Raw genomic sequence first — 22680 nt, forward strand, 5'->3', positions numbered from 1 at the left:
ACCGTCATACTATTAGTATGTTTCATGTCACTGTCATAGTGTTAGAATGTTTCATGTAACCGTCATACTGTTAGTATGTTTCATGTAACCGTCATACTGTTAGTATGTTTCATGTAACCGTCATACTATTAGTATGTTTCATGTAACTGTCATACTGTTAGTATGTTTCATGTAACTGTCATACTGTCACTATGTTTCATGTAACCGTCATACTGTTAGTATGTTTCATGTAACCGTCATACTATTAGTATGTTTCATGTCACTGTCATAGTGTTAGAATGTTTCATGTAACCGTCATACTGTTAGTATGTTTCATGTAACCGTCATACTGTTAGTATGTTTCATGTAACTGTCATACTGTTAGTATGTTTCATGTAACTGTCATACTGTTAGTATGTTTCATGTCACTGTCATACTGTTAGTATGTTTCATGTAACCGTCATACTGTTAGTATGTTTCATGTAACCGTCATAGTGTTAGAATGTTTCATGTAACCGTCATACTGTTAGTATGTTTCATGTAACCGTCATACTGTTAGTATGTTTCATGTAACCGTCATAGTGTTAGAATGTTTCATGTAACTGTCATACTATTAGTATGTTTCATGTAACCGCCATACTGTTAGTATGTTTCATGTAACCGTCATACTGTTAGTATGTTTCATGTAACCGTCATACTGTTAGTATGTTTCATGTAACCGTCATACTGTTAGTATGTTTCATGTAACTGTCATACTGTTAGTATGTTTCATGTAACCGTCATACTGTTAGTATGTTTCATGTCACTGTCATACTGTTAGTATGTTTCATGTAACCGTCATACTGTTAGTATGTTTCATGTAACCGTCATACTGTTAGTATGTTTCATGTAACCGTCATACTGTTAGTATGTTTCATGTAACCGTCATACTATTAGTATGTTTCATGTAACCGTCATACTGTTAGTATGTTTCATGTAACCGTCATACTGTTAGTATGTTTCATGTAACCGTCACACTGTTAGTATGTTTCATGTAACTGTCATACTGTTAGTATGTTTCATGTAACTGTCATACTGTTAGTATGTTTCATGTAACTGTCATACTGTTAGTATGTTTCATGTAACCGTCATACTGTTAGTATGTTTCATGTAACCGTCATACTGTTAGTATGTTTCATGTAACTGTTAGTATGTTTCATGTAACCGTCACACTGTTAGTATGTTTCATGTAACTGTCATACTGTTAGTATGTTTCATGTAACTGTCATACTGTTAGTATGTTTCATGTAACTGTCATACTGTTAGTATGTTTCATGTAACCGTCATACTGTTAGTATGTTTCATGTAACTGTCATACTGTTAGTATGTTTCATGTAACCGTCATACTATTAGTATGTTTCATGTAACCGTCATACTATTAGTATGTTTCATGTAACCGTCATACTGTTAGTATGTTTCATGTAACCGTCATACTGTTAGTATGTTTCATGTAACCGTCATACTGTTAGTATGTTTCATGTAACCGTCATACTATTAGTATGTTTCATGTAACCGTCATACTGTTAGTATGTTTCATGTAACCGTCATACTATTAGTATGTTTCATGTCATAGTGTTAGTATGTTTCATGTAACCGTCATACTGTTAGTGTGTTTCATGTAACCGTCATACTGTTAGTATGTTTCATGTAACCGTCATACTGTTAGTATGTTTCATGTAACCGTCACACTGTTAGTATGTTTCATGTAACTGTCATACTGTTAGTATGTTTCATGTAACTGTCATACTGTTAGTATGTTTCATGTAACTGTCATACTGTTAGTATGTTTCATGTAACCGTCATACTGTTAGTATGTTTCATGTAACCGTCATACTGTTAGTATGTTTCATGTAACCGTCATACTGTTAGTATGTTTCATGTAACCGTCATACTGTTAGTATGTTTCATGTAACCGTCATACTGTTAGTATGTTTCATGTAACCGTCATACTGTTAGTATGTTTCATGTAACCGTCATACTGTTAGTATGTTTCATGTAACCGTCATACTGTTAGTATGTTTCATGTAACCGTCATACTGTTAGTATGTTTCATGTAACCGTCATACTGTTAGTATGTTTCATGTAACCGTCATACTGTTAGTATGTTTCATGTAACCGTCATACTATTAGTATGTTTCATGTAACCGTCATACTGTTAGTATGTTTCATGTAACCGTCATACTGTTAGTATGTTTCATGTAACCGTCTACAGGTAATTTCTCTTTTTGTTGGTGTTTTTTAATGATTTCTGTACGTAAAGTACATTTCTGTGAACTACAGACAATAAAAGTATATCTAATCTAATCTAACTAGGATTGGCAATCCCGGGCGGCCACACCCATCGACAGGTGTCCCTCAACGACTACCTGGATGCCATCGAAGCTCCTAAGGGCCCGGGTGAGCGGCCCCTGGGCGCGACGTCACCCAAGCTGAGGTCCAGTTTCCCCACGAACACACGACTCAGCGCCATGCTGCATATAGACTCTGATGAAGACGAGGAGGCAGGGCCGCCCAGGGACCATCCACCACATGACAGGAAGCTCTTGCTGCCACTGACCAATGGTGTTCAGGCTGGGCTTGGGAAGGGAGCTGCCTCTTCCGAACAGGGCCTGGGGAAACAAGAGAAAGAGGGGACAGAGGCAAACAGGGGAGAGGTTGAGGGAGCACAGGGGACAAAATCTGGGACAGGGGTTGGAGATGGACCTGGAGATGGAGCTGGGGATGGGGCTGGATCTGGGGATGGAGCTGGAGATGGGGCTGGATCTGGGGCTGGATCTGGGGATGGGGCTGGAGATGGGGATGGATCTGGGGATAGAGCTGGAGATGGGGCTGGATCTGGGGCTGGATCTGGGGATAGAGCTGGAGATGGGGCTGTATCTGGGGCTGGATCTGGGGATAGAGCTGGAGATGGGTCTGGATCTGGGGCTGGATCTGGGGATAGAGCTGGAGATGGGTCTGGATCTGGGGATAGAGCTGGAGATGGGTCTGGATCTGGGGATAGAGCTGGAGATGGGGCTGGATCTGGGGCTGGATCCATGGCTGGGGTTGGAGTTGCAGTTGAAGCGAGGACTGGAGCTGGATCTGGGGATAGAGCTGGATCTGGGGCTGGTTCTGGAGCTGGATCCATGGCTGTGGTTGGATCTCTAACTGTAGCCAGACCTGGGGTTGGAGCTGAGGCCAGACCTGGATCTGTGGTTGTTCCTGGGGCTGGAGCTCCTCTATCTCCAATACCTGAGACGAATACTGCAGTGCAGGAGGTGTCAGAGGACGCTGTGGCAGCCAGGACTGAGGCCAGCCAGCAACCAACAATCTCAGGGACCACAGCAGCCCAGGGGCCCCTCAGGAACTCACTGCCTGCTGTTCTGAAGACATCCACTACTCAGGTGAGTGGTGCTGTCAGACTAGGGTCTGGGCAGGTCCACCATCTAACAGAAAGCTCTACCACATGTATATTACTGTACATTTTAACTTTAGGTTCATCTAAATGTGTTCATATCTTAGTGATGAAGGCTAAATGCCAAAACAAAGTTTAACAATAAAGAATACTTTGCTCTATTTTCAGAAGGGACAGAAGGAAGAGGAAATGGCGCCCAAGGCTGAGGAGGAAGGGTCGGAGTCATCCAGTGAAGGAGCAAGTGCCATCGCAGCCCCCCCGACGACCAGTAGCGTTGCCGACCAGGGGGGCGGGGCCTCTGATGTCACAGGAGCAAGGACCGCCGGCGCAGCAGCCAATGAGGAAGAAGAGGGTGGGGAGATCTGGCAGAGGAGGTCCATGCAGGCGTCTGGAGGCGTGTCTCAGGAGGAGGGGGCGCGGTCTTCTGAGGCCAGCGGGCCAATCGACTCTCCTCAGAGTGTCTCTGAGGAGGGCAGAGAGGCAGGAGGTGAGAGACAGGACACAGCAACCCAGTATCACACAAATTGCTTATTGGAAATTCGTGACAGGCACAAAGTAAAAGTACACAAACGTGTGTGTGCAGTACACGATTTTGTATACAGTGTATTTCAATCCCAGATAAAACAGTCAATTACTTAAGCCAGAAACGATAGCAGGGAGGTTGGTCGGGGAGGATGGGTGGGGGGGTATAACATAATGTACACACTTTGTGTGTAAGACACACAAAATGCGTTGTGGAAAGTGTGTGAATTTTCCGTGTGCCTGTCACAAATTTTGAAGAAGTAATTTGTGTTTATTTCACAGTAAGCTGTGACAGTGAGTTGATCCTACCCGGTTAGGTCTGTCTTTGGCTCCCATGACCCAAGCTCAAAAACATCTGTTTTCAAGTCCATGACGGCACTAGCTAACATAGTTGACCTGCCACCGGTTTGCCGTTAGGTCTTCAGAGGCATGTTTGGAATGTTCAGCTGGACATGTGTTCATGGTCCTTCCATAGAGGACATGTGTTCATGGTCCTTCCATAGAGGACATGTGTTCATGGTCCTTCCATAGAGGACACGTGTTCATGGTCCTTCCATAGAGGACATGTGTTCATGGTCCTTCCATAGAGGACACGTGTTCATGGTCCTTCCATAGAGGACACGTGTTCATGGTCCTTCCATAGAGGACACGTGTTCATGGTCCTTCCATAGAGGACATGTGTTCATGGTCCTTCCATAGAGGACACGTGTTCATGGTCCTTCCATAGAGGACACGTGTTCATGGTCCTTCCATAGAGGACACGTGTTCATGGTCCTCCCATAGAGGACACGTGTTCATGGTCCTTCCATAGAGGACACGTGTTCATGGTCCTCCCATAGAGGACACGTGTTCATGGTCCTTCCATAGAGGACACGTGTTCATGGTCCTTCCATAGAGGACACGTGTTCATGGTCCTTCCATAGAAGTTGATGTGTTCATGGTCCTTCCATAGAGGACATGTGTTCATGGTCCTTCCATAGAGGACACGTGTTCATGGTCCTTCCATAGAGGACATGTGTTCATGGTCCTTCCATAGAGGACACGTGTTCATGGTCCTTCCATAGAGGACACGTGTTCATGGTCCTTCCATAGAGGACACGTGTTCATGGTCCTTCCATAGAGGACACGTGTTCATGGTCCTTCCATAGAGGACACGTGTTCATGGTCCTTCCATAGAGGACACGTGTTCATGGTCCTTCCATAGAGGACACGTGTTCATGGTCCTTCCATAGAGGACACGTGTTCATGGTCCTTCCATAGAGGACACGTGTTCATGGTCCTTCCATAGAGGACACGTGTTCATGGTCCTTCCATAGAGGACACGTGTTCATGGTCCTTCCATAGAGGACACGTGTTCATGGTCCTTCCATAGAGGACACGTGTTCATGGTCCTTCCATAGAAGACATGTGTTCATGGTCCTTCCATAGAGGTTGATGTGCATCTACACTATCTTCTGTGATGTTTTGTCCAGAGGGATGTTTCTGCTCCATGGTCATACAGTACAGTACCACTGTGAGGGATTGACCCGGTTCAGGACTAGGAAAGAAACATGAAAAGCTCCTTAAATCCTCTAAACGGATCTTTGGAAAATGAACAAAAGAACAAAAGGATTAAGAAACGGGGAAAAAATTGTATTATTCACTTGACGTTTTGTTAACTTTGATTGTTGTCAGATTATGTCTTTCCCTCTGGTTTGCATGACACAGTGAGGTTTTAATGTGTGTTTGAGTGTGCGTGCGCGCTCGTGTGTTTAATCTGTATTCTGTTCAGGGGCCACAGTGTGTTTTAATGTCTTCCTCTCTCCTCATCTTGTCCAGGGGTCACATTGTGTTTTAATGTCTTCCTCTCTCCTCATATTGTCCAGGGGTCACATTGTGTTTTAATGTCTTCCTCTCTCCTCATATTGTCCAGGGGTCACATTGTGTTTTAATGTCTTCCTCTCTCCTCATCTTGTTGAGGTGCCACAGTGTGTTTAAAGATCTTCCTCTCTCCTCATCTTCTTTAGGGGCCACAGTGTGTTTTAATGTCTTCCTCTCTCCTCATCTTATCCAGGGGTCACAGTGTGTTTAAAGATCTTCCTCTCTCCTCATCTTCTTTAGGGGCCACAGTGTGTTTTAATGTCTTCCTCTCTCCTCATCTTCTTCAGGGGCCACAGCTCAAGTCAACGGTCACCAGTGCGTCCGCTCCCTGCCCTCTGTCCGTCACGACGTTGGTCGCTACCAGAGAGTAGATGAGCCCCTTCCTCCCAGTGAGTACAGTGTGTTTCTGAGGGAGGAAGATGAGTAGAGTGTGTTTCTGAGGGAGGAAGATGAGTAGGGAGTGTTTCTGAGGGAGGAAGATGAGTAGAGTGTGTTTCTGAGGGAGGAAGATGAGTAGAGTGTGTTTCTGAGGGAGGAAGATGAGTAGAGTGTGTTTCTGAGGGAGGAAGATGAGTAGAGTGTGTTTCTGAGGGAGGAAGATGAGTAGAGTGTGTTTCTGAGGGAGGAAGAGAAAGATGGAGATCCTGATCATGTCAGTTGACCGACACATAATCTGACATCTGACATGGTAGAATTTATACAATTAGTAGTAATATTAGAATTAGTGGTTGACTTTTTCAGTTTGTGTCACTGAGTGTACAAAACATTAGGAACACCTTCATGATATTTGAGTTGCCCCTTTTCCCCTCAGAACAGCCTCAATTTGTTGGGGCAGGGACTCTACAAGGTGTCGAAAGCGTTCCACAGGGATGCTGACCCATGTTGATTCCAAAGCTTCCAAGAGTTGTATCAAGTTGGCTGGATGTCCTTTGGGTGGTGGACCATTCTTGATACACACGGGAAACTGTTGAGCGTGAAAACCCCAGCAGCTTTGCAGTTCTTGACACATTCCAACCAATGCGCCTGGCACCTACTACCATACCCCGTTCAAAGGCACTTAAATCGTTTGTCTTGCCCATTCTCCCTCTGAATGGCACACATAGACAGTCCATGTCTCAGCTGTCTCAGGGCTTAAACATCCTTCTGTAACCCGTCTCCTCTCCTTCATCTACACTGATTGAAGTGGATTTAACAAGTGACATCAATAAGGGATCATAGCTTCAACCTGGATTCACCTGATCAGTCTATGTCAAGGAAAGAGCAGGTGTTCCTAATGGTTTGTCCACTCAGTGTATATGATATATTTGCCTTGGTGACTGGGAGGCCTGTTAGACAGTCACAGTTGAATCTTCTATGAGTGTGTGTGCGTGTTAACACAGCTGTGTGTGTGTGTTAACACAGCTGTGTGTGTGTGTTAACACAGCTGTGTGTGTGTTTCAGACTGGGAGGCCCGTATAGACAGTCACAGTCGTGTGTTAACACAGCTGTGTGTGTGTTTCAGACTGGGAGGCCCGTATAGACAGTCACAATCGTGTGTTAACACAGCTGTGTGTGTGTTTCAGACTGGGAGGCCCGTATAGACAGTCACAGTCGTGTGTTAACACAGCTGTGTGTGTGTTTCAGACTGGGAGGCCCGTATAGACAGTCACAGTCGTGTGTTAACACAGCTGTGTGTGTGTTTCAGACTGGGAGGTCCGTATAGACAGTCACAGTCGTGTGTTAACACAGCTGTGTGTGTGTTTCAGACTGGGAGGCCCGTATAGACAGTCACAGTCGTGTGTTAACACAGCTGTGTGTGTGTTTCAGACTGGGAGGCCCGTATAGACAGTCACAGTCGTGTGTTAACACAGCTGTGTGTGTGTTTCAGACTGGGAGGCCCGTATAGACAGTCACAGTCGTGTGTTAACACAGCTGTGTGTGTGTTTCAGACTGGGAGGCCCGTATAGACAGTCACAGTCGTGTGTTAACACAGCTGTGTGTGTGTTTCAGACTGGGAGGCCCGTATAGACAGTCACAGTCGTGTGTTCTACGTGGACCATGTGAACCGCACCACCACCTGGCAGAGACCCACCGCTCCTCCAGCACCGCAGCTCCTCCAGAGGTCCAACAGCATACAGCAGATGGAGCAGCTCAACCGCAGGTTAGAACCAGCACACACACTTATCATTTATCTAGACACACACACACACACACTGATCATGTATCTAGACACACACACTCACACACACACACATGCAGAACACACACACACACACACGCTGATTGAGACACACAGTGAGGAAAATGGCGGACGGAAGACAGGGTGGTGCGGCAGGTGCCGCTTCTCATTCGAATGCTGTAATTTTATCTAAACCATCAGGTGTACGCCGATCCCAGCTAAGTAACTCATGCAAAGAGTTAAAGCGCAATTATGTGTTTTATCTCCAGTACTCTGCCATGATTGTCAGTTATGTAGCTGCTCTACTGATAATCTCAGTGCGTCCTTGCTGGGATGACACAATCAGTCTACTACCGGAGAATATCAACACCAAACACATTGGTTCACCGTTCCACGGGAGCGGACAGTACACAGCATACCATAATGTTCTGAATAATGGCCAAGTCTACCTCGCTCCTTATTCTACTGAACCGCTTAGGCGTAACAAACACAAGTCCAACATTTATCGGAAACTGTTAAACTACCTGTTCACTACCCTCCTGCTCTCCGGGGATGTACAACTCAATCCTGGGCCCAATATCACCGAGCCAGCGATACGCACCGGAGTGGAGAGCGGTGGATGGCCTCGTCCACTGGTCGTCGCCGCTGTGGAGGTGGGTGAGTGCTATGGTCCTATGGTTTCTCTCGACTCACCCGGCTCCAGGATAGATTTTGACTCTTCAAACATACCAGAGTCGCTATATGCGATCCCTGACTCTGCTTCTGGTACGCAAGCTATTTTAATTAGTTCCCCGCATCCAGTGCAGGCGGGAGGGATTGTTAATTGCGCTACCGAACTGCCCCTAATCAAAACGAAACAAAACGGCCTAAACCCAGCCGTCAGAAAACACAGAAAATTTAACTTTTTTCAATGTGTCAATCACTCTCGAGTCATCTGGGACCCACGAGCTAAGCCCAAGGGACTACTAGGGGGGCACTTGAACATTCGTAGTGTCATTCCAAAAAGTGATCAAATCCAACATCTACTCACAGACTCCAACCTTGACTTTCTCTGCCTCTCAGAGACATGGCTCCACTTCCGGCGCCGAAAAGAGATGGCCGCCTCGCTTCGCGTTCCTTGGAAAATATGCAGTATTTTGTTTTTTTACGTGTTATTTCTTACATCGGTACCCCAGGTAATCTTAGGTTTCATTACATACAGTCGGGAGGAACTACTGAATATACGATTAACGTCAACTCATCATCGTTCCTACCAGGAATATGACTTTCCCGAAACGGATCCAGTGTTTTGCCTTCCACCCAATACAATGGATCTGATCCCAGCCGGCGACCCTGTGCGACGCCGAAAAAGGGGAAAACGAGGCGGTCTCGTGGTCAGGCTTCGGAGACGGGCACATCGCGCTCCACTCCCTAGCATACTACTCGCCAATGTCCAGTCTCTTGACAATAAGGTTGATGAAATCCGAGCACGGGTAGCATTCCAGAGAGACATCAGGGATTGCAACGTGCTCTGCTTCACGGAAACATGGCTAACTCAAGGGACGCTAACGGAGTCGGTGCAGCCAGCTGGTTTCTTCATGCATCGCGCCGACAGAAACAAACATCTTTCCGGTAAGAAGAGGGGCGGGGGGGTATGCCTTATGATTAACGAGAAGTGGTGTGATCATCATAACAACACACAGGAACTCAAGTCATTCTGTTCACCTGATCTAGAACTCCTCACAATCAAATGTCGACCGCATTATCTACCAAGGGAATTCTCTTCAATCATAATCACAGCCGTATATATTCCCCCCCAAGCAGACACATCGATGGCCCTGAACGAACTTTATCTGACTCTTTGTAAACTGGAAACCACACACCCTGAGGCTGCATTCATCGTAGCTGGGGATTTTAACAAGGCTAATCTAAAAACAAAACTCCCTAAATTCTATCAGCATATCGATTGTGCTACCAGGGCTGGAAAAACACTAGACCATTGTTATACTAATTTCCGCGACGCTTATAAGGCCCTCCCCCGCCCCCCTTTCGGAAAAGCTGACCACGACTCCATTTTGTTGATTCCAGCCTACAAACAGAAACTCAAACAACAAGCTCCCGCGCTCAGGTCTGTTCAACGCTGGTCCGACCAATCTGAATCCACGCTTCAAGACTGCTTCGATCACGCGGATTGGAATATGTTCCGCATCGCGTCCAACAACAATATTGACGAATATGCTGATTCGGTGAGCGAGTTCATTAGGAAGTGCATTGACGATGTCGTACCCACAGCAACGATAAAAACATTCCCAAACCAGAAACCGTGGATTGACGGCAGCATTCGCGTGAAACTGAAAGCGCGAACCACTGCTTTTAACCAGGGCAAGGTGACCGGAAGCATGACCGAATACAAACAGTGTAGCTATTCTCTCCGCAAGGCAATCAAACAGGCTAAGTCTCAGTACAGAGACAAAATCGAGTCGCAATTCAACAGCTCAGACACAAGAGGTATGTGGCAGGGTCTACAGTCAATCACGGATTACAAAAAGAAAACCAGCCCCGTCGCGGACCAGGATGTCTTGCTCCCAGACAGGCTAAACAACTTTTTTGCCCGCTTTGAGGACAATACAGTGCCACTGACACTGCAGCCCCCTACCAAAACCTGCGGGCTCTCCTTCACTGCAGCCGAGGTGAGTAAAACATTTAAACGTGTTAACCCTCGCAAGGCTGCAGGCCCAGACGGCATTCCCAGCCGCGTCCTCAGAGCATGCGCAGACCAGCTGGCTGGTGTGTTTACGGACATATTCAATCAATCCTTATCCCAGTCTGCTGTTCCCACATGCTTCAAGAGGGCCACCATTGTTCCTGTTCCCAAGAAAGCTAAGGTAACTGAGCTAAACGACTACCGCCCCGTAGCACTCACTTCCGTCATCATGAAGTGCTTTGAGAGACTAGTCAAGGACCATATCACCTCCACCCTACCGGACACCCTAGACCCACTCCAATTTGCTTACCGACCCAATAGGTCCACAGACGACGCAATCGCAACCACACTGCACACTGCCCTAACCCATCTGGACAAGAGGAATACCCATGTGAGAATGCTGTTCATCGATTACAGCTCAGCATTTAACACCATAGTACCCTCCAAACTCGTCATCAAGCTCGAGACCCTGGGTCTCGACCCCGCCCTGTGCAACTGGGTCCTGGACATCCTGACGGGCCGCCCCCAGGTGGTGAGGGTAGGTAACAACATCTCCACCCCGCTGATCCTCAACACTGGGGCCCCACAAGGGTGCGTTCTGAGCCCTCTCCTGTACTCCCTGTTCACCCACGACTGCGTGGCCATGCACGCCTCCAACTCAATCATCAAGTTTGCGGATGACACTACAGTGGTAGGCTTGATTACCAACAACGACGAGACGGCCTACAGGGAGGAGGTGAGGGCCCTCGGAGTGTGGTGTCAGGAAAATAACCTCACACTCAACGTCAACAAAACAAAGGAGATGATTGTGGACTTCAGGAAACAGCAGAGGGAGCACCCCCCTATCCACATCGACGGGTCAGTAGTGGAGAAGGTGGAAAGTTTTAAGTTCCTCGGTGTACACATCACGGACAAACTGAATTGGTCCACCCACACAGACAGCGTTGTGAAGAAGGCGCAGCAGCGCCTCTTCAACCTCAGGAGGCTGAAGAAATTCGGCTTGTCACCAAAAGCACTCACAAACTTCTACAGATGCACAATCGAGAGCATCCTGTCGGGCTGTATCACCGCCTGGTACGGCAACTGCTCCGCCCACAACCGTAAGGCTCTCCAGAGGGTAGTGAGGTCTGCAGAACGCATCACCAGGGGCAAACTACCTGCCCTCCAGGACACCTACACCACCCGATGTCACAGGAAGGCCATAAAGATCATCAAGGACAACAACCACCCAAGCCACTGCCTGTTCACCCCGCTATCATCCAGAAGGCGAGGTCAGTACAGGTGCATCAAAGCAGGGACCGAGAGACTGAAAAACAGCTTCTATCTCAAGGCCATCAGACTGTTAAACAGCCACCACTAACATTTAGCGGCCGCTGCCAACATACTGACTCAACTCCAGCCACTTTAAAAATGGGAATTGATGGAAATTATGTAAAAATGTACCACTAGCCACTTTAAACAATGCCACTTAATACAATGTTTACATACCCTACATTACCCATCTCATATGTATATACTGTACTCTATATCATCTACTGCATCTTGCCATCTTTATGTAATACATGTACCACTAGCCACTTTAAACTATGCCACTTTATGTTTACATACCCTACAGTACTCATCTCATATGTATATACCGCACTCTATACCATCTACTGCATCTGCCATGCCGTTCTGTACCACCACTCATTCATATATCTTTATGTACATATTCTTTATCCCTTTACACTTGTGTGTGTGTGTAAGGTAGTAGTTGTGGAATTGTTAGGTTAGATTACTGTTGGTTATTACTGCATTGTCGGAACTAGAAGCACAAGCATTTCGCTACACTCGCATTAACATCTGCTAACCATGTGTATGTGACTAATAAAATTTGATTTGATTTGATTTGATAAAAACTCTCCATATGCTGCTTTGATTGTCCCTGGCTACAATGTTTTCAGGGGAGACAGGATTGAAGGAAGAGGAGGGGGTGTGATGATTTACATTAAAGAACATATCCGATGTAAACAAATTGAGTAGTCATGTGATAATGAACTAGAATGTATTGACCTGAACGTTACACTGTCTCCCCAAATGTCTTTTACCCTCATTGGAATGTATAGGCCACCTTCCACCAAAAGTGTGTTTTTTGATCAGTTTAATAACATGCTTAGGGAATGTGATTTTGGGAAAGAGGTCATCTTAATGGGAGATTTTAACATTAATTATGAAGACAAGTGTTGTAGGAAAACCCTCAAACGGATCACTAATACCTTTGACCTTACACAGCTAGTTAAAGGGCCAACCAGGGTGACTTGTTGCTCTAAAACACAGATTGATTTGGTGTTCAGTAATAAACCAGAGAGAGTGACTAAATCATTCAATATGGTTACTGGGCTGTCTGATCATAATCTGACACTTATAGCCAGAAAGCTGTCTAAGAGCAGGTTTAACCTCTCTACTGTTAGAAAGTCGGATCAACTCAGAATACCTAAGAGTGAATTAAACTATTTTGAAAAAGCAATTAAGGGAATAAACTGGAATGATCTCTTGTCCTATACAGACGTGGAAGCTGATAGTCAGGTTTTTCTATCCACAATCCAGACTACAATAAATGGCTTTCTAAAGAAAATCAAATCCAAACCTGGCCAAAAGAGCACTCTTCCTTGGCTAAATGGAGAAATCTGGAAATTGATGAAAGAACGAGATTATGCTCTAAAAATAGCCCTAAAATCTAAATTAGAGCATGACAGACGTAGGTTTACCATGTTGAGAAATAAGGTGATGAAAGAAATCAGACAGGCCAAGGCAAACTTTTTTATTAACATAATTGGTGAAGCAAAGGGAAATTCTAAATTGATATGGGAGAATCTAAAAAAGTTAACAGGGAAAGACCATAGTAACACTGCAAAAAGACTAGAAATCATGGTGAATAACAATCTAACACAGGATGCAGTCGAAATAGCAATAGCCTTCAATTCCTACTTTATTGACTCTGTCAGGGTACTGACACAGAACCCCTCCACTGGTTTCTTGGGCTCAGTGCTAGTGAATGACACTCAACCTGTCTTCATCATAAGGGAGGTTTCTGAGTCAAAGGTGAACAAGGTGATTAGCTCACTAAAGAACTCTAAAGCCAAAGATGTGTTTGGGATGGACTCTACCTTTCTTAAAAACTATAAAGAGTCACTCATTGGCCCCATTACTAAGGTCACCAACACATCTATTGGTCTCGGTGTGTTTCCAAGGGTATGGAAGTCGGCCATAATAACGGCCATCTTTAAATCAGGCGACCCTGCTGACGTGAGTAACTACAGGCCCATTAGTATACTACCTGTGGTGTCAAAGGTTGTTGAAAAGTGTGTAGCAGAACAACTGATTGCCCACCTCAACAACAGCCCCTTCACATTACACTCCATGCAGTTTGGCTTCAGAGCGAAACACTCCACAGAAACGGCCAACTGCTTTCTTCTGGAAAATGTGAAGTCCAAGATGGACAAAGGGGGTGCTGTTGGGGCTGTGTTTCTGGACCTAAGGAAGGCTTTTGATACTGTTAACCATGAGATTCTCATCACAAAATTGTCCAAGTTCAACTTTTCCCCTGATGCCTTGAGATGGATGAAATCATACCTTGAAGGCAGAACTCAGTGTGTCAGAGTGAGCAATGAGCTGTCGCCCACTCTTAGCTATGATGTGGGCGTGCCCCAAGGGTCAATACTGGGGCCCCTCCTGTTCAGCCTGTACATTAATGATCTGCCTTCTGTCTGTACTGGGTCTGAAGTTCAAATGTATGCAGATGATACAGTGATATATGTGCATGCAAAGAGCAAACAACAAGCTGCACAAGAACTCACTACTGTAATGGTCCAGGTTACAAAGTGGCTCAGTGACTCGTGTTTGCATCTCAATGTGAAAAAAACTGTTTGCATGTTCTTCACAAAGAGGGCAACAGATGCTACTGAGCCAGATGTCTAGGTGTCAGGGGAGAAGCTCCAGGTGGTATCCGATTTTAAGTACCTTGGCATCATACTTGATTCCAACCTCTCTTTTAAAAAGCATGTGAAAAAGGTAATTCAAATAACCAAATTCAACCTAGCTAATTTCCGATTTATACGAAATTGTTTGACTACAGAGGTAGCAAAACTGTACTTCAAATCTATGATACTCCCCCACTTAACATACTGCTTGACTAGTTGGGCCCAAGCTTGCTGTACAACATTAAAACCTATTCAGTCTGTCTACAAACAGGCTCTCAAAGTGCTTGATAGGAAGCCCAATAGCCATCATCTCTGTAATATTCCTCAGAAAGCATGAGCTCCTGAGTAGGGAAAATCTTGTGCAATACACTGACGCATGTCTTGTATTCAAGATCCTAAATGGCCTGGCTCCCCCTCCACTCAATATTTTTGTTAACAGAAAACTAAGACATATGGCAGCAGATCCACAAGGTCTGCCATGAGAGGTGACTGTATAGTTCCCCTAAGGAAAAGCACCTTTAGTAAATCTGCATTCTCTGTGAGAGCTTCCCATGTCTGGAATACACTGCCATCAGACACACATAACTGCACCACATATCACACTTTCACAAAATGCTTGAAGACATGGCTAAAGGTCAATCAGATTTGTGAACATGGTCCCTAGCTGTGTGTTGCCGCTTTCCATGTCTGTTGTCTGTAACTTGTAAGGTGTGGAAACACTTTGTTGCTTTTATGAATTTTGTCTTGCTGCTTTTTGTTCTATGTTGCTCTGTCTGTATGCTACGTCTTGCTTGTCCTATGTTGCTCTGTCTGTATGCTATGTCTTGCTTGTCCTATGTTGCTATGTCTTGCTTGTTCTATGTTGCTATTGTCTATATTGTAATTGTTTTTAATAACCTGCCCAGGGACTGCGGTTGAAAATTAGCCGGCTGGCTAAAACCGGCACTTTTACTGAAACGTTGATTAATGTGCACTGTCCCTGTAAAAATAAACTCAAACTCAAACTCAAACTCAAACACACACACACACACACACACACACACACACACACACACACACACACACACACACACACACACACACACACACACACACACACACACACACACACACACACACACACACACACGCAGAACACACACACACCACACACACACATGCAGAACACACACTCACACACACACACACATGCAGAACACACACACACTCACATGCAGAACACACACACACACACACACACACACACACACACACACACACACACACACACACACATGCAGAACACACACACACATATGCAGAACACACACACACACACACACACACACTTCTCTCTCTATAGAGTTTGTGTTACAGTTTAGTGGCATTGCTTCTGTGTTCAGGTATCAGAGTATACGCAGGACGATGACCAATGAGAGAACAGCAGAGGAGCTGACAGCTCCGCCCGAGGTGCCCACCGACGACACTGACCACCACACTATCCCAGGTACCCAGGCTTGCAGTGCATTCTGGTCGCTGTAGTCAACTAAAGCTTGACAATAGGCCTCTAGACTTTCACTAGCCAGTATTCTGCTGGTTTAGGCTGGTTTCGACTAAAACTAAACCCGGCTCTTGTTAAAGCTTTTCAAATGAATTTGTTTGGTTATTAACTTGTTGTGTGTCTGTCTGTCTGTCTGTCTGTCTGTCTTGTCAGAGTATCGTCGTGATGGTGTGGTGGCTCCAGATAGCTCTCGTTCTCGTCTCAGTCTGCTCCTCCAGTCTCCCAGCGCCAAGTTCCTGACCAGCCCAGACTTCTTCACCGTGCTGCATTCCAACCCTGTATGTTACACACACACACACACACACACACACACACACACACACACACACACACACACACACACACACACACACACACACACACACACACACACACACACACACACACACACACACACACACACACACACACACACACACACACCTAGATCCCCTTACTGCTTGATCAGTTAATTTATATGACCTATATTTCTACTATTACAGAACTGTAGCTATATTTACACTGTCACATCAGTCGTTCATCACTTTACAATACTACCCTCCTATCCTCCCATCACCTCTACTCTACTCTTCTCAACTCTCCCACCCTCCTCCCTCCCTTCTCCTCCCCGTCCACTCCTCTCCTCTCCTATTCCACCCTCCTCTCCTACCCTCCTCTCCTATCCCACCCTCCTCTCCTCTCCTACCCTCCTCTCCTATCCCACCCTCCTCTTCTATCCCACCCTCCTCTCCTACCCTCCTCTCCTATCCCACCCTCCTCTCCCTCTCCACTCCTCTCCTCTTCTCTCCCACCTCTTCCCCTCTCCTCCCCTCTTCTCTCCTCTCCACCCTCCTCCCCCTTCTCTTCTCTCCTCTTCTCTCCCACCCTCCTATCCTCTTCTCTCCCCCTCCTCCCTTCTCTCCTCTCCCACCCTCCCCCCCTTCGCTTCTCTCCTCTCCCCCCCTCCTCTCCTCTTCTCTCCTCTCCTCTCCCACCCTCCTCTGCTCTCCCCCACCCTCCTCTCCTCTCCTCTCCCACCCTCCTCTCCCACCCTCCTCTCCTCTTCTCTCCTCTCCTCTCCTCTCCCACCTTCCTCTCCCTCTCCTCTCCTCTCCCACCCTCCTCTCCTCTTCTCTTGTTCTCTCCCCAGAGTGCCTACCGCATGTTTACAGGTAACACCTGCCTGAAACACATGATCAGTAAGGTGCGTCGGGACACGCATCACTATGAGCGCTACCAGCACAACAGAGACCTGGTGGTTTTCCTCAACATGTTCTCCAACAAACAGCTGGAGCTGCCCCGTGGCTGGGAGCTGAAGCACGACCACACTGGCAAGGTACACACACACACACACACACACACACACACACACACACACACACACACACACACACACACAGAGGTATAGAGGGAGCTCTTTTCTTCTTATCTCCTCCTCCATCTCTAACTCTCTCTACTCTTCTCTCTCTCGCTCTGTCCCTCTCTCTGTCTCTCTGTCTCTGTCTCTCTCTCTACTCTTCTCTCTCGCGCTCTGTCCCTCTCTCTGTCTCTCTCTCTGTCCCTCTCTCTGTCTCTCTCTCTCTGTTTACCAATGACCCTAACCTCTCCACGTCTCATTCTGTCTCTCTCTACAGCCTTTCTTTGTGGACCACAACTGCCGGGCCACTACGTTCATCGACCCTCGGCTCCCTCTCCAGAGCAGCACGCGTCCCAGCAGCCTCCTGGCCCACCGCCAGCACCTGACCAGACAACGCAGCCACAGCGCTGGCGAGGTCAGCCCACAACACATGGTGAGACACACACACACACACACACACACACACACACACATACACACACACACACACATCATGGTGAGACACACACACATCATGGTGAGACACACACACACACGTCATGGTGAGACACACACACATCATGGTGAGACACACACACACAAGACATGGTGAGCCACACACACACACACACTCGTCAGTCAAGTCAACCAGCTCTCTGTGCTCCAGGTGGGTGAGCATCCTCGTCACTCTGGAGGAGGACCCCCTGTAATGCCCCGCCCATCCAGCACCTTCACCACGGGCAGCCGCACCCAGTACCAAGACGTAGTGCCAGTGGGTGAGTGGACACACACACACACAAACAACACACACACACACACACACATGAACACACACACACATAGCTCATTCTGTACTTGACTCCTTCTCTTCAGCTTACAATGACAAGATAGTGGCGTTTCTACGACAACCCAACATCTTTGAGATCCTGCAGGAGAGACAGACAGAGTTTATCAGGAACCACTGGCTCAGGTCAGCAGCCTCTTCCTCCACCCTACCTCCTCCCACCTCCCCCTACCTCCCTCGTCCCCCTACCTCCTCCCTCCCCCTACCTCCCTCCTACCCCTACCTCCTCCCTCCCTCCTCCCCCTACCTCCTTCCTCCCTCCCTCCCTCCTACCTCCTTCCTCCTCCCTCCCCCTACCTCCTCCCTCCCACCTCCCCCTACCCCCTCCATCCCTCCTCCCCCTACCTCCTTCCTCCCCCTCCCTCCTTCCTCCCCCTCCTCACTTCACTGAGAACAGTCCCTCAAACCCTCACTACTAAATTCACTACGGTTGTCACCTCACTATACCTCCAGAGAGTGGTGGAGGCTCATTCTGTTGTGTGTTCTCCACCACAGGGAGAAGGTGCAGTTGATCCGTAATGAAGGGGCCTCTGGTCTGGCCAGGCTGTCTGGTGATGCAGACCTGGTCATCCTCCTCAGGTGAGCTGCTGTCATACCTGTACCTGCCTCATACCTGCCTCATACCTGTACCTGCCTCATACCTGTACGACCTTCATTTCAGCCAGTTTGCTATAGAAGGAAAAGAATCCTGCAGCAACAGGAGATGTGGATAATAATTCATGGAAATGTGTAGTAACCTGGTATATTATGTTTACCAATAGATGGCAGTATTGACTCAAGACGGGGGTTTGCTTCCCGCTATCCGTAGCTATTTCCTAGGTCTGCCTATTTAACTATGATTAAGAAAGCTTCAGGTAGTTTTAAGCCAGGTGCATAAGATAATGTAAAATCTAAGTTACAATTAAATACTAAACCGTACGTAAGTCTCATGAGTCGTAATTCTAAGAAGCATTTAAGGATACTACATATTTGGCGATGAGGATAACTATGGAGAACTGCGTTGGATTTTTTTTGCCACGAAGTTAACGGAGTGTTTGGCGTGCGACGCGGGAGGTGAGACTCAAGTGAACGGTGGAAGATTCTGAAGGCTTGATTCCCTGGATACGGGTAGGACAAATTATTGACTGTGTGAGGGGAGAAACAATCGGAAAAGATGGCTTTGGCAACAATAGGCTCGCTACCACCATTTGATCCTAAAAATCAGGAATGGGAGGAGTACTGTGAAATAATGGAACATTTCTTTGCTGCTAATGAAATAACTGAGGCCGCTAAACAGAAATCCATACTCATAAGCGTTGTCGGTGCACAGACGTACAGCTTAATGAGAAACCTGTTGAGCCCAGATAAACCAGGAGAAAAGTCATTCATAGATTTAGTCGAGCTATTAAAAAATCACTTCAACCCCAAACCCAGTGAAATAGTACAAAGATTCAAGTTTGATTCACGCATGAGAAAACCTATCGAATCAGTGGGGGAATATGTGGCTGAGTTGAGAAAACTAGCATTGGACTGTAACTATGGGAATACATTATCGCAAATGCTACGCGATCGGCTGGTGTGTGGGATTAATGATGACAGGATACAAATACGATTGTTATCAGAGCCTAATCTCACGTTTGAGAATGCACTCAAACTGGCCCAGGCCATGGAGTCCGCAAATAGAAATGGACTGGATTTGCAGACAAGGGGCGCAACTGCGTGCCATACAGTAAAGGAGAGCAACGCTGAGCGCGTAGAATTTCAAAGAACAGAAAGCCGTGGTGCAGCAGCCAATAGAGACTGTTATCGTTGCAAAGGCAAACACGCAGCGTTTGACTGTAAATTCAAACACGGAAAGTGTTATGCCTGTGGGATAATAGGCCACATTGCGAGGGCGTGCCACAATAAAAAAAAGCCACGGGCTGCAGAAAAGAGGACGGACAGAAAACCGAATACCTCCAGACGCTCTAGCTACCGCTCTAATCAAGTGAGAGAAAGTGAAAGAGAGTGCGCAGACGCAGAGCAAGCATTCTCAATGTACAGTGTACAGGGGGTGAATATGAAGAAGGTGGAGCCTTTCATTGTGGAAATGGGAATAAATGGATTGAAGGTACCGTTTGAACTAGACACCGGATGTAGTGTCACTCTGATGAACAGGTCCCAATTCTATAGGAAGTGGAAAACCGTTGAAGTGCCTAAACTGAGAGACACCCCCATTAAACTAAAAACGTACACAGGGGAGAAGATCACTGTGATTGGAGTTGCTGATGTTCAAGTGGAATATCATGGACAAAAGAAAAATCTGCCTCTCTTAGTAGTGGAAGGTACTGGCCCCAGCTTACTAGGAAGAGGGTGGTTGGAGGAAATAAAATTGAACTGGGATGAAATCAAACATGTCACCACAGAGACATTGACACTACAGCAGGTGCTTTCAAAGCATGAGTGTGTTTTCAAAGAAGAGCTAGGGACATTAAAAGGGGTCCAAGCTACCATTCATGTTGCTGCTGATGCTACTCCCAGATTCTATAGGCCAAGATCAGTTCCATATGCCATGAAGCCTAAAGTGGATGTGGAAATTGACAGACTCTTAGCAGAGGATATAATTGTACCTGTCAAGTTTTCTGAGTGGGCAGCACCAGTTGTTCCCATACTAAAACCAGATGGTTCAATCAGATTATGCGGTGACTATAAGCTGACTGTAAATAGAGTTTCTTCTCTGGAGCAGTACCCAATACCCAAAGTGGAGGATTTGTTTTCAACGTTAACCGGAGGGCAACAGTTTACAAAACTGGACATGAGTCACGCATATCAGCAAGTGCTAATGGATAAAGCTTCACAGAAGTACCTGACCATAAACACCCACAGAGGGATGTTTACCTATAAACGCTTACCTTTCGGGGTGTCTTCTGCACCAGCTATCTTCCAAAGAACTATGGAGGGAATTCTGCAGGGGATACCCAAGGTAGCAGTTTACCTCGACGACATTCTTGTCACGGGAGTCACGAAGGAGGAACATCTCAGAAACTTAGGTGAAGTTTTGAGGAGGATGGAGGACGCCGGTCTCCGGCTGAAGAGGAGCAAGTGTACACTGTTAGCTGATGAAGTGCAGTACCTGGGTCACAAGGTGGATGCCAAGGGGGTACACACTGTCAAAGCTAAAGTGAGGGCTGTTGTGGAAGCTCCAGCTCCGACAAACGTTACAGAGCTGAAAGCCTATCTAGGCTTACTGAATTATTATAATCGCTTCCTCCCGAACCTCTCTACCCTCTTAGCTCCTCTACATCAACTGTTAAGGAAGGATGTGGCCTGGAAATGGTCAGAAAGACAGGAAGAAGCTTTTGCAAAGTCAAAGGTGTTACTGCAATCAGCTGAAGTGCTAGTCCACTACTCAGCAGACAGAGATCTTATCTTATCGTGTGATGCCTCAGCGTATGGTGTGGGGGCGGTGCTATCCCACCGGATGGAGAATGGTGCCGAGAAACCTATCGGGTTCATGTCAAGAACGTTGTCGCCAGCGGAGAAAAAGTACTCTCAGCTGGACAAGGAAGGACTGGCTGTCATATTCGGAATACAGAGATTCCACAAGTACTTGTACGGGAGAACATTCACTATTGTGACGGATCATAAACCTCTGATCTCGCTGTTCCATGAACAAAAGCCAGTACCACAAATGGTCTCTCCAAGAGTTCAACGTTGGAATGTGTGGCTCAGGGCCTACGAGTACAGAATCATTTACAAACCAGGTAGATACCATGGGAATGCTGATGCTCTGAGTAGGCTGCCTGTTCCAGAAATCATCAGTCAGGAAGAAGAAAATGACCAGGTTTTGATGATCGACGTGTTGGATGATGCACCAGTGAACACAGCACAAATCAGGCAATGGACTTCAAAGGATGTGACGTTATCACAAGTGCATGAATTTATCCTGAAAGGATGGCCTACAGTGACAGAGCCTCAGATCATGCCTTACTACACTCGCCGCTTGGCATTGAGTGTTCGAGATGGATGTGTTCTGTGGGGTTCAAGAGTAGTTATCCCACCACAAGGGCGGGGGTTGCTACTGAAGTTGTTGCATCAGTCGCATCCAGGTATGTCGAGAATGAAAGGCCTAGCGAGGTCATATGTCTGGTGGCCAAAGATGGACCACGATGTGGAAAATGAGGTTAGCCGGTGTGAAGATTGTCAGAGTAACAGGAAGTCACCACCCACCGCGCTATTACATCCATGGGAATGGCCAGAAAAACCATGGACACGACTACATGTGGACTACGCTGGACCTTTCCTAGGAAAAATGTTCCTGGTGCTGATTGATTCTCATTCAAAGTGGATGGATGTTTACCCCATGAACACGTCAACATCGTACGCTACGATTGAGAAGTTGAGACAAAGCTTCAGTGTTATGGGATTG

The 22680-nt window shown here is 46.6% G+C and overlaps 1 protein-coding gene across 2 annotated transcripts in view; it reads left to right on the forward strand.

Annotated features, from left to right (window-relative positions):
* The window catches only part of LOC139532758 (E3 ubiquitin-protein ligase HECW2-like), a 68639-nt gene that overhangs the window by 21076 nt on the left and 24883 nt on the right, over window positions 1-22680 (forward strand). For both annotated transcript variants that reach the window (XM_071330764.1, XM_071330765.1), the window contains exons 9-19: window positions 2332-3401; window positions 3581-3899; window positions 6082-6183; window positions 7784-7934; window positions 15977-16080; window positions 16288-16412; window positions 17264-17449; window positions 17748-17903; window positions 18117-18225; window positions 18323-18419; window positions 18789-18872. In XM_071330764.1, coding sequence (XP_071186865.1) covers window positions 2332-3401; window positions 3581-3899; window positions 6082-6183; window positions 7784-7934; window positions 15977-16080; window positions 16288-16412; window positions 17264-17449; window positions 17748-17903; window positions 18117-18225; window positions 18323-18419; window positions 18789-18872 — 2503 coding nt within the window. The remainder of the gene's footprint in view (window positions 1-2331; window positions 3402-3580; window positions 3900-6081; window positions 6184-7783; window positions 7935-15976; window positions 16081-16287; window positions 16413-17263; window positions 17450-17747; window positions 17904-18116; window positions 18226-18322; window positions 18420-18788; window positions 18873-22680) is intronic.

The sequence above is a fragment of the Salvelinus alpinus genome, chromosome 10 (genome assembly GCF_045679555.1).
Source record: "Salvelinus alpinus chromosome 10, SLU_Salpinus.1, whole genome shotgun sequence".
NCBI lineage: Eukaryota > Metazoa > Chordata > Actinopteri > Salmoniformes > Salmonidae > Salvelinus > Salvelinus alpinus.